A 13000-nucleotide genomic window follows, 5' to 3' on the forward strand; every position below is an offset into this window, starting at 1 on the left:
TCACTGAAAAATATTCCTGGAGGCAAATTTATTAAATGTAGGTGGTCAACAACAAACTGACATTTGGCACAGAAAACAGAATACATGTATTTTTGGACTGACTGTTACCAGTATTTCTGAAATACTCTACCCAACAAACTGGCTGCCACACCAGAGGCACCTATAAGGTGCCCCACTCCAAGCAGACACCATCAAACAGTCGCAAAATCAACCTGCCTGGTTGCTGGGCGTCTCGTAGTCCGAGTCGCCAGCGATGCCGCCGCCCCCTGAGGACGCGTGTACGCCGTGGCCCCTGGAGATGAGTTGCTGCCACGCTTGGCCGTTCTCCATCTCGACGAACTTCATGGCCGCCGGCAGCCGCTGCCGCCGCTCGCACGGCCCGCGCCACCCGCTTCCCTGGACGCGGCCGTCCTGGCCGGGTTTGTCGTCGTCGCTTGGGCTCTCGCTGCCCTGTAGCCGAAAACGGAGAGCAGCGTTCAACTACAACTTTTTCCTGGCTTCAAAAAATACACCTGTACGCGATACTTTGCTGGGGGAGTGACTGTTTCGGAGTATACACCTTTCCAAGGGAGTAAAACAGCGACCAGATTGAGTAGAATTATCTTTACCCTTTTCAATACTTTTTTTTAACTGAAACAAGGTGTTAAAATAAAGCTTTAAAATCTTTTTCTTTCCGAGTTACTTTCTAGGAGTTTATATAAATGCCCCTCGAACAGATATTAAAACAGACAGCGAGCTCATCCTTTTCTTTCCGAGCTACTTTCCAGGAGTTTATGTAAACACCCCTCGAGGAAAGTAAGACAAAGAGAGAGCTCAGGGCCATTATTTTTATATTTTTACGAGAGTATACTGCGAATGAAATTCAGCTTTCATGCTATGGCTGAGTAAGGAACGGAAGTTTCATATATGACGCCTTGTGGAGGGAATTCTGAGGTGCTTTTCCATAAGGGTTGTTTATATAGGTACCGATGACATTTTGTAATGCGTGAGCTTTAGAGCCCCCAGGTTGGAAAAATGTGCCCGTCGGTCTGCCTCAATTAGCAAGTGGAAAAGCGGAGAGGGAAAAATCTCCCTTTCCCCTCTAAGCAGACTGAGATGGAGAGAAAGTGGGGAAAAGGAGAACGAAGAGAAGGTGGGAGAGAGTTGAGTGCGGGTACAGCTTGTCACACGGTCACTGACGAACTGGATCGGGCCACTCGCTCAGCGGCGTCGGCTGCTCAGTCCGGCGAGAACACTAATATGCTAACGCATACTCTGCTGCAACAAACGCATTGATCATCTAATTTTTTCTGTGGTCTTTCCAAACGGCTACAGCAACGCAGAATTGGAAGCAAAGAGACGAGCTGCCGTGTAACTATATCGATCCATGGCGTTCAGACTCAAGTTAATGTTTCCAACTCCTGTAGGTAACGACAGTAGCACAAGTCTGAACAAGAACAACGTGGCGGGAAATCGAGCAATCTCCGTGAGGACAGCTGCCTGCGCACCGATATACATGGGTCAGGGAAAGCAAGGGTAGAATATGAGACCTGATAGAAAATAAAGGAAACCGGCCAGACATTGGCTAGAGTGGGCAAGATAAAAAGAAATAAAAGAACAGTGCCCTGCCTAACTGGATAGACAAAGTAGACAGAAAGATGCAGTAGTGTCGGCATAAGAGTTGTGCGATCGTACAAACCTTTCTTTTAAAAAATCTCCAACTTCCGCGGTCAGCTGGCTAGAGGAGAATCTCCCGCGATCATGCCATGCCGAGAAAGAGGACAGAGCTCCACTGTGTGATCCAATGGCACCACGTAGACGTGTTACGGTTCGTGAGCTCTGATCCCGCTCCCGAGACTCCGACTGGTCTGTGTTTTTCGCTGTAGACCAGGAAAGGCTCTCTGCAAGGCAAAAAGACAATAAGTAGAGCCGTTAGTAGTTGGGAATATCTTTTTGACCACATTCATTTCTGAGTAGCAAGCGCACGCTCGAGCTACGAAGTGCGCCGCTGTCTGCTTCACACTGGTCAGAGCGTAAGACAGGATCGACACACGCAAACTACAGTGTACATGCACACGGCACAGTGTCCTACTCTACGCACTTGTGTAGACGTTGTAAACCGTTTAAGACTTCGTACAAACCCGCGTTATTTGACCCTACGAGTTCATGACTTCGAATCGAAAGCCGCGGTATAACTCCATAGAAAGTTTCTGGTACACCAGATGGTGGCGCCACCGGCAGAGCGCTGCAAGTTTCTGTTTCAGTGTTTTGAGCAGCCCTGAGCAGTTCATCACAATTTCGCAATAGGTGCGATGTCAGTGCACATTACAGATCCCTAGGTGGTCCAAATTGTTCCTGAGCCCTCCACTACAGGGCCTCTTCCTTACAGCGTGGTTCGGGTGTCCACCGAGATGTGAGACAGATACTGCGTGATTTCCTTTCCCTTTCCCAAAAAAAATATTTATTTATTTATTATAAAGCGCTCGGGTAACCCCCGATTATCCATATGCCTCCGATTCTTCGACCAATCACAATTCTGGATTTTCACAGATAAACGCATTTACACACAAGTCACAGCATAGTTTTTTTTTCTTTTTAAGCAACCTAAATATGGATCTACCTCGGGACTTTAAGACCAACTAGCCCAAAGTTTCACATTGGTCAACTTTCTATTATTATATTTCATCACCGCCACAGTGGCGAATAAATGGGGAAAAAGCAAAGAAATTCATGGCATCTGCGTGGTAGTTGAAGATCCCAAAGTGGGCGGCAAAAAAACACGGGAGTTTCCAGTTACGACATACAACGTCGCTGACGCCGTCTACACTGAAGATCCGTCGGCAGCTACCGCCGCTAAACAAAAGAGCCCTCCTGAAAATCACCCACGTACAGTCCAATCTAACGCCAAAGCTTTCCTCCGACATACCTGCAAACGGCGTCACACGCTCCTCTTCGGAGCCAAAGCAAGGTGCGCACTCCTGAACCCAAACCAGCGCTGCAGTATACAGTGTGCCCTCTCCAATGACGCACATTCCCACATATACGCCAGCTTCGTTTTTCATTTTTTTTTTGCCGCGAACTTTAATCCTTTGGGAGAGAGCAGCCGTCAGATCTTGCGTGCGGGCGTGCCTGTGTGTATATACACACCAAGACCGCGCATTTTGAGGTCGCCCTCCACAACCGCCACCACCACCACCCGTTCCCTGCAACGGGGTCACTGAAGGTCCGCCTCGATCGCGACGCAGCGCAATGCGCCGGTTCCGGTTGGAACCGCACCGGACCGGATCCGGCCGAAAGTGCAAGGACACCGCACCACCACTCCGCTTCGGTTAAGCGGGCACAAAAGTGGGGGTGGGGGAGAGAGTCTCTCCTCAGTCGGCAGCGGCGTTCGATGCAGTTTCGGATTGCTTTATTGTGCGTTCGGGAAGGCTTGCCTTGGCTGTGATAGCTGTGGTGAGGTTGATCTTGCGAGGCGCGTTGAAATGCGCGCCGGCTTTCCCCGCGGCGGAAGTATATAGGCCGGCGGCCGCACGTAACCTTGCCGCAGAGCGTGCTCCCGTATCGCTATCCGTCGACTTCCATCTCCCGTTTCTCTCCGGAGGCAAGGTCCCTAATGACTTTCGCGGTCAACGCTTACTCGATGAACACTCGAGACAGCGGGGTCGAAAGTGAAAGCCTTGACGCCAAGCGTGATCTGTCGCGTCGAAAGTGGCTTCGCATGAGCGCAGTGAACTGCTCTGTGCCTCGACCTACGCACAAGCCAGGGATATGGTATGGTATGGTATGGTATGGTATGGTATGGTATGGTATGGTATGGTATGGTATGGTATGGTATGGTATGGTATGGTATGGTATGGTATGGTATATGCGGGTTTAAAGTCCCAAAGCGACTCAGGCTATGAGGGACGCCGTAGTGGAGGGCTCCGGAAATTTCGACCACCTACGGTTCTTTAACGTGCACTGACATCGCACAGTACACAGGCCTCTAGAATTTCGCCTCCATCGAAATTCGACAGCCGCGGCCGGGATCGAACCCGCGTCTTTAGGGTCAGCAGCCGAGCGCCATAACCAGTGAGCCACCGCTGCGGCGCATGGTATGCATGGTATGCATGGCATGGAATGCATGACATGGTATGGTATGGCATGGTATGGTTGGTTGGTTGGTTTATGGGGTTTAACGTCCCAAAGCGACTAAAGGCTCATTCACACTTGCGAGTCGCAAAGGGCGTGCGACTCGCAGTCGCTTGCGACCAAGCAGCAGCTCGACAACACCGTTGTTCACACTTGCAAGCGCGACCAGCGGGTCGCCTTCTCGTTAGATTCTCGTTTGAAGCGAAAACTCTCGGGAATGACGTTGTTCGCGCGCTTTCGAGAGTTTCGCCTGTTTTGGCCGCGCCTCCTGTACTCGCGCTCGATAGTCTAAACTGCTATTCGCAATGTAATACAACTACCCGAGCGAAGATTAGGTTGTCGTGACGGTTTTGATGTGCACCGAGGTCGCACAAGCGTCACGATGACAGAGGCGCGCTTCTCTGTAGGGCCGGCCTACCAGCCTGCAGTATGCCGGCCGCCGCGGCGTCACAAAAATGCGCAAATATTGCTTGTTCGCGTTCATACCAAGCCCTTGGGTACAGGAATGTTAGAAATGAATCATTTTTGAAGATCGCTGGCCAGTACCGAGTTTCTGGTAGAAGGGATAACAGCGACAAAAGCAAATTTCTTCCCAGAGCCGCTTTGCTGCTGCTGCTCCATGCGGCTCGACTGTTGTCTGCTAGCTCCGCTGCTGAAGGCGTCGCGGAAGTCGAGCATGTCTTGATATTATTATGATACAAGGTCCACAATAAAGTGGTGACGAAAGCAGCATCTTAATTACTAGCGCTGGCCAGGATCCGAAGCGCCCTCAGTTGCGACATCGATATGAAACCGGCTAGGCTTAGCGACGACTACGGCAGCCCGCTGGGAGCAGCGCAGGTCGTCGCCCGGCGCGCCCGCGAGCGGTGTCGTTGCCGGAAGCTTGGCTCGCTCGCTGATTGGTTCAGAGGTTTGCGACTCGCAGTCGCGAGGCTGAAAAATCGAGCACCGAGCGACTGGCCCGCGACTGTCGCTTTTCGACCAGGGCGACCGTTTGCGACTGTCGCTTTTCGACCAAAACAGTCGCGCGACCTCTGCGACTCGCAAGTGTGAACGGGCCTTAAGGCTATGAGAGACGCCGTAGTGGAGGGCTCCGGAAATTTCGACCACCTGGGGTTCTTTAACGTGCACTGACATCGCACAGTACACGGGCCTCGAACTTCTCCTCCAAAGAAATTCAACCGCCGCGGCCGGGATCGAACTCGCGTCTTTCGGGACAGCAGCCGAGCACCATAGCCACTGAGCCACCGCGGCGGCATATGGCATGGTATGGTGTGGAGGGAAAATGAAGGGGTATTCTCAACGGACAGTAAGAGAACAGAGAACACTGACCTGGGAAGGGCATGTATAAGGCGGAGACTTCAGATAACAGTTGGTTCCTTACGATAAGGGGCAGCATTCAGAGAAGACAAATGTGCCAAAGGGCGTCAGAAAGACACGTGGGCGGAGCTTAAGTGTATGTGGATACATATGAATCGTTAATGGAGGTTACTGCAGCTTACTGGTTAATGTGATTCCTTTGTCCTGCAGTGTACTGCATCTTGGCTGATGACAGTAGTGGTGGCATGGTACGGCACGGTATGGTAAGGAATTTGGGACACGTGGACTATGGCAGTCATTCTAGCGGACGGCTCCGGTTCACTTCCACCCAGCTGGACATCGCACACAGCACGGACATTTTTGCAACTATCTCCCATCAAAATGCAGTCGACATTCAATCCTGTGAACGTGGGCTGAGCACGTGGACGCCATAGCCACTGAGACACAGCGGCGGATGCAAAAGGTATTGCAAGCAGTAGGGCGGCAGATGTAGGGGGTATTGCAGAGCAGCTGGAACTAAATACTGAGCCACGGATGCAGGAGGCATTGCAAGCAGCTGTAAACAGAACAGCCGTCATAAACGCGCACTCGCCAATATATATATATATATATAAAACGGGCGTTCGAGATGGGGAGCGCTCGGCCAGACACACAGGCCGCCGATCAGCAGTGGCTCTCTTGGCGTCTGGTTGGCCTAAATGGCCGGTCCGACCGAGTTGATGCCGACGCGCCTGGCTCCTTATGTTGGCCCGTGCACTTGCCAAGCTCGACTAGCCGATCAAATCGGCATCCCGCCAAAAGCCGAGCACGGGCCGATGTTCGGCAGTCGGTCAGTTTTTCTTGGAACCTTATTTCGGAGCCGTTAAACAAGCCATGCATCCTGAAGGAACAAAAGCCATAGAAGTTGGCGACCGACTCAAGAATAACCAAGAATGGACAAAGAACAATGTTTCAGCGCCCTTGAGACCACACTTTAATCTTGCCTTTCGGAACTAGAAATCGCTCGTTTCGGGCATCGACTCACAAGCCTTCTACGCTTTCTTCTTTAAAGACGGTTTAAAACATTTAAAAGCCCTTCCGTGCTCTGAGGAACGCATTTTTTTGTTACGCCTACTTATCAAGTACGGTTTAATCTCGGTAAATCGAATTTGAAAGGGATGGAGATTCATGTTCATTATGCGGTATTCGAATGAAGGCCCTATTTATGCATGCTATGTTGACGGGGCCAAATCACTGCAGTTCGAATAAACCGGAAGTTCGAGCTGAACGAGATACCATTGGAGCCGATAAGACGCTACCATACAAAGACATTCTGGAAAAGCGCATTTTTCAACAGGAAACTGTTTATAAACACAAGTTTTGCATATATCGCAAGATTCCAGTATAACAATCAATATATACGCAGATCTCCCCTCGACGGACTTGCATTTTTTTGCTATGAACGTTTTTTCTATCGTCAAAAACGTCCCCCATAGGTTCTCTAGGGTAGTCCTAACTACTCAATGCGAGCGATAGACAAACGCATCGGAATAATGGACCATGACCTTAAATATTTCCATAACAGTACTTTACGATATAGTACAGCTGCCTCGCAATTAAAACTGATGTTCCAGAATCCTAGACTTGGCTGTATATTAGCGCACAAGATTACCGCTAGAAACTGAAGCAAAGAGAGAGAGAGAGAGAGAAAGACTAGCGTCAGACAAAGACCAAGGCAACCTAAGAATAAGCCAAAAAGCGTCGCATGAGCAAGTGACTACTTCGAGTAGCTTTGAAGCATAGGTCTATCGCCGAACTGGAAACTCTAACTTTCGACCCAAGTCAGCTCCACAACGTTGGGCGCCAAATTCCGGGGCAAACGACGAGGGGCTTTTCAACCAAAAGTTGGCACTTTGGTGCTGTCGTCTTGACTCCTGAGCTTGGTGGACAACTAGAAATTATTTGCAGAAACTGAGACTAATTTTATTCTGCACGTACAACTTCTCAAGAATCCGCGTGTCGCAGCTTCGGAATCGTAGGTGTCCTTTCTCCGCCGTGGATTATCAATGAAAGCAAGCACAAATCCTGACGAACAAGCAATGCGTGCGTTAATTGAGGCCAGCCGTAAAAGCGTTGACGGCTGGGCTGTGCAGCACACGCGGCAGCCTTGCCAAACGCGTTGCTTCGCACCCGCATACCGCTGATTGGTCGCGGAAGGTCACGTGCTCAAGGTGACGCGTCTGAGGACGAACCAATCACTGACCCTGCCCGACTTCTCGTCGTCTGCCACGTGTGCCGCGTCGCACGCCTCTTTTCAAGGTCGTCTGCGTTCGCCTGGCAAGCAGACGACGTACTACCGCAAGTCAAAGCAGACGACACGTTTCCTCACGGTTTCGTGGGTGGCGCTTCGCCTCTATGTATTAAGCCTGCTTTTTTTTTTTCTTTGGCAAGTTCACTCTTCCGGTACTCACAATATTCCTTTATTCTCTTTTTTTTTTTCACCTTCTAACGAAAGCCTTTGATGCATAGCTTAGCTGTCAAACGTCATGCAGCAAGAGTTTAAAATAAACAAAGCCTATAGCTGTGTCGCTTTTTCTCTCAGTACAAACTGCGGTTTGCCGGGAATGCGCCTTACGTAAGCCACTTCCATAATGGCACGAAGTTGTCAGCGCTAAAAGGGGTAAACATCGCAGCGGAACCGCCCGCATGGTTCCGCGAATCCGCGCCCCTGCCGCCACCCACGAGAAAAACGGGACGAAGAAAAAAAAAAACAACAACGAAAGAACAGAACAAAAAGTTTTCGGCTTAACGACAGGGTCGACCGTGAACATCACTCAAGAATTCTACGCTTCCCCCTTCTTGGTCTGTATGGCAAGAAGCGCTCCAACAGGCTTTTGTCGTCAGCCCATTAGAGCGGGCGCTCAATTTTGTTTTCTACGCACAGTGGGGACGGGATAAACGATGTCGGGAGAGTGGAAGGGGGGGGGGGGGGGCTTTTGTTCTTTCGTAGGCTGCTTGAGCGACGGCAGTTGACGGGGGCCCGCAATACTCGTTGCGCGTACAGACTGCTGGCTGATTGTATACAGTATACATTTTCTGTTTTATTAATACAAATCTGCGCTTCAAGCAAAGATCGGGGGGGGGGGGGGGGAGGCGTATATAGAGTGGCAATTAGGGGTCCGCTGTTACGTGCCACCGAGAATTATAGTCAAATCATCGTTTAATGTTTCGTTTTTGTTTTGTTTTTTCACCCAAAGCAACAGCATGAAGTATTGCAGAGATGGTGTAACCAGCGCAGGGGAATAAAATGAGGCAACTAGCCCAGCAATCTACTCTATTGAACTATTATCAATGCGAAAGAATAATAAGCCTCTGTCGCGTCAGCAAAAATTGTCCGCAAATTTCGTCCGCACGATTCCGTCGTTCTCTGAAGATAAATGTGTGAAAGTGTGATTGCGACAGTGTGTGATAAAATGTTGCCGTGGGAAAAAATTTGGTTGATGAGGTGTAATTAGTTCATTAGAAAAAACACGAAAAAAAATATACACTTCGACGTCAGAATAGCCATAAATGTCGATACAGTACATGGACGTCAGAACAGCCACAGAGGTCGGTATTAGAGCACTGCACGGGCCTCAATCTGAGGCCCGAGCCCGGCCCAGGCCCGAGACCTGAAGCCCGGCCCAGGCCCGCGACTTCAAGCCCGGGCCCGGCCCGGCCCGCTAAATTATCGCTCTAGCGAGCCCGGCCCGGCCCGTGAATCCCGGAGTGAAGCCCAGCCCGGGCCCGGCCCGTTTCACAAGTAACGCTTGAGGTATACTGCTCACTTTGAGCAAGTAGACTGCTACTATACCAATAAGGAACTGGCCGACAAAGGTTCTGAAACCGCAGTTTGGCTTCCAGAAAGCTGGTTCTTTTTAACCCAGAAGGAAGTGATTTTTAACCCAGAAGGAAGGAAGTGAGGCCCGTCTTTTGGAGAGCGATCTGGTGTAGGTGGGCAAAGATAAACTCGGGAGTTCCGAGAGCTAAATAGAAAGGGCTGCATACACGCGTAGTAGTGTACTTTGTGTTCCCCCATGATTGTAATCAGTTATATTCTGCCGCCCGCGAAATATAAATATTAAAGCTGCCTAGCAAGCAGTAGGATGACATTTTTTTAGTGAACGCGGTCTCACAGGTTGAGCTCATAGCCGAACTGGTCACCTCTCTGTAGAAACGAAAAGCTAAAAGGGTCGAGAATTTCACGGTATGTGCTTGAGGACTACAAGCGTCGTAAACTAATTTGTTCCTCCTCAATGCATTTCTAGTAGTGTATAGGTATGTTTTGGGATGAAGAACGATCAATGGCCAATTAAGGTCGGTTGAATTTTACTCTTGCTGCACCGCGGCGTGGAAATAAGGAAATAAATAAGTCAATGAATAAAGCTTAGTTTTTTTTTTCTCAGCGCGTACTATAACTCATAGCTCATCCGTGTCGCTGCTTCAATGCCGCAGTTGTGTACTTCACTTTGCAATAGTGAATTAGAAGTCGGACACCAGCCGTTTCTGTACGGACCCAAGCCCAGCTCGGGCCCGCAGCTTTAAGCCCGAGCCCGGCCCGGGCCCGCAACTTCAGGCCCCGGCCCAGGCCCGGCAAAAACAAATCATGTCCCGGCCCGGCCCGCGGGCCGGGCAGGGCCCGGGCTTTCGGGCTGGCCCGAGCCCGTGCAGTGCACTGGTCGGTATAGCATGTGGACGTTCTTCTTTCGCACTTCTCCAATGCGGGTCGCCGCAGTGATTTTGAAGTAAGTAAGCGCTGTTGTGTGTGCGCCCATTTTAAGGCGAAAGCCTTTAATACCTCATCGTTGACAGAAGGTTGTCGACAGAAGGTCGTCAGCAGAAGGCTGTCAGCAGAGGTGTCACGCTTTTCGGTTGGTCGAAATGGTTATGACGTCAGAGTGCGCGGATTCGCAGTAATGAGGTCACCCACAGATGCCTGCCGCCCCCTTTTGGAGCAGACAACTAATAAAATAGTTGTCGTCCGCTCCGACAGGGGACGCAAGACGTCCGTGGGTGACTACATTACATGCCTCATTACTGCTAACAGAGCCATGGATAGAACCGAATTCATCGAAGCAGAGAGAGAGTCGTGCGAAAGAAGCAGTCAAAGCCGGCAGTCAAAGTGTGTAGTTGCAATGTGCAGTCAAAGTGTGTAGTCAAATAAAGGACTAGTACAGCATAAACAGCCTCGCAGTCAATGCCAAAATGCCCCCTGAATTTTTTTCTTGTCCTGCGTCAGTTTCACTGGTTCCGCAATCTGCGCATTATGAACCAACTAGCCGAGCAATTTACTCTGTGAAGTATACCGACACCACGCGCCGCTCACCTACGGACTAAATTCAACCCCCATCAGAAGTTCTGCAACGCGCACAAAAATTCTAGCACATACGGGGGGGGGGGGGGTGGGGGGGGGGGGGATTTTTTGCGCATCGCTTCTATCAAAGTGCAGCATTTCTAAGGAAGCGAACGCCAAAATCGTGATAAGCAGAAAAATGCCATTCGCTCCAGTCTCCTCGGCGGGCGCTATCGAAAATACGCGCACTTCGACAGGCTGCTGAATGAAAATGTTTTAGGGTCCCGTTCTCGTTCTTTTTGTATCTTAGAGAGGGCACAGGACGCTTGTCACGCCTGAAGTGTTTCAATTCAAAGACCGCAGGCAAACCGAGTGTTTTCGTCTTCAACCGACAGGTCTTGGGACAAGAGATTAAAGGGCGAAAGGGGGGGGGCCTTATTTTGCATGTCGCGCTCTGTATTTGTAAAGTATACTCGTGCTTGACACACTACACCCAACAGACAAGGAAGTACAGTAAAGCGAAATTGCAGAGAAATAGCACGACCCACGCAAGACCTGCAGTGGCTGCGATTGAAGCATACGCGAATGACGCAGTTCTGATGAGAGCTTTTAACACAGCCGCGGGAACTGGGTAGGCAGGGTCGTGCTGTACGCAAACAGCGTCAGAAACTGAAATTAGCACCCAAGCCTTCAGCTTGTATTAAGTAGGAGCATCTATTTATTCAATTTTTTTTCTTGTTTTTTTTGTACTAGCATTTTGTTGTTCGTTTTTTTTTCACTGCACTGCTGCCGGGTATGTTGTGTATTATATTCTATTAACCAGCACACCAAGAACCCAACAGTTAATATTGTATAACTAGGCGCCATCATTTATGTATTACTGATTAGTTTGCTGCACTGTACATTTTTTTTTTGAAGTTTATGTAACCACTCCCCTCTATAATGCCTCTGGCCCTGAGGGTACACGAAATAAATAAATAAACAAATAAATAAATAAATAACCGTCCATTCGATGGAGCCCAAGGTGGGACAACCGTCCAGCCGAGTAGGGGATTAAGACACATGTTCAAACGCCGAAATGGATCGCTCCCTCACGGCGCGACTCGTAGCAGAGTTGATGTAAATGACACACAAGCTAATTAATCTAATTAAAACGGGGGGGGGGGTCCTTCACGTCATGTGACATGAGTTTAAGCGTCAGTTGTGCTTCGCGTGTTGCGTTTTGTGGCACGTAAGCAATTAGGGCTATCGTGCGCCAAGCACATGGTGAAAGTGTTCTTTTTTTTTTTTTAGTGCTTAATAGACCAGAGTTTTTTTCAAACTTACACCTTTTCAAGACATTTGCTTGCTTCAAAAACTCGAAAACAAGCGAATGAGCAACAAGAGCAGCATTGGGTGAAATGGGGTGTGGTCATTTAAAATTAGATTAAAATATTTTTTTCTTGGAGATTCTAGGTTTGTGCATGTCATTAACATATTGTTTAATGAGAGCTCATCTCCAAATGCTTCGCATAAATTTTTGTCTTGTTTTCTTTTAGCAAGAACTCGTGTCATGCGCGTGTGTCCGATGCGAAGACAGCATAAAATTAGTTCGATAAATTGTTCCTGATGCGTACCTGATTTCAGTTATCTAAGGCTGGGTCCTTTACTCCCTGGTTGTTTACTCCCTGATATCATGTCTTCTGCCATTTCTCCTTCAATTTACTAAAGTACTGACATCCTGCAGTTCTATGGGGAATTTTTACTTCTTTATTTCACCACTGCGAGCATGTGCAGCACATAAGTCGGCTCTCTCAGCTCGGGACCCAGCAGAAATTTAAGACATGTCCTCGTGTAATGACCTTTTCTGTGTTGTGAATGATACTTCCTGCTAGGGGTTCACCAGCATTTTTAAAATGCATTGCCGCGAGCAGGCTCAGTGGATCAGTATAGATTACGCTACTTTCAATATTTTCATTTATTATTTTGCCTAGAGCATAACATTCGGCGGTAAAAACGGATGCACACTTCGGCAGCTCTACCATTTTTTCGCATTTACTCTGTACTACAGCACTCCCGACATATTTTGCAGCTTTTAAGCCATCTCTGTAAATTTCTTGTAATTTGCTTATTTTTCTTTAAGACCCAGGTATTCTTGTATGGTTGGTTGGTTGATTGGGTTTGACGTCCCAAAGCAGCACAGGCTATGAGGGACGCCGTAGTGGAGGGCTCCGGAAATTTCGACCACCTGGGCTTCTTTAACGTGCACTGACATCGCAC

At 49.1% G+C, this 13000-nt stretch overlaps 1 protein-coding gene across 4 annotated transcripts in view; it reads right to left on the minus strand.

Annotated features, from left to right (window-relative positions):
- The window catches only part of LOC149348751 (ATP-sensitive inward rectifier potassium channel 12-like), a 151523-nt gene that overhangs the window by 17735 nt on the left and 120788 nt on the right, over positions 1-13000 (minus strand). For all 4 annotated transcript variants that reach the window (XM_089588313.1, XM_089588311.1, XM_089588314.1 and 1 more), the window contains 2 exons: positions 1679-1880; positions 217-450 (listed from right to left, as the gene is read on the minus strand). In XM_089588313.1, the coding sequence (XP_089444439.1) occupies positions 217-345 (129 nt within the window). In that variant the 5' untranslated portion in view covers positions 346-450; positions 1679-1880. The remainder of the gene's footprint in view (positions 1-216; positions 451-1678; positions 1881-13000) is intronic.

This window comes from Amblyomma mixtum, chromosome 4, assembly GCF_055824585.1.
Source record: "Amblyomma mixtum isolate Tamu chromosome 4, ASM5582458v1, whole genome shotgun sequence".
In the NCBI taxonomy this organism is placed as follows: Eukaryota; Metazoa; Arthropoda; class Arachnida; order Ixodida; family Ixodidae; genus Amblyomma; species Amblyomma mixtum.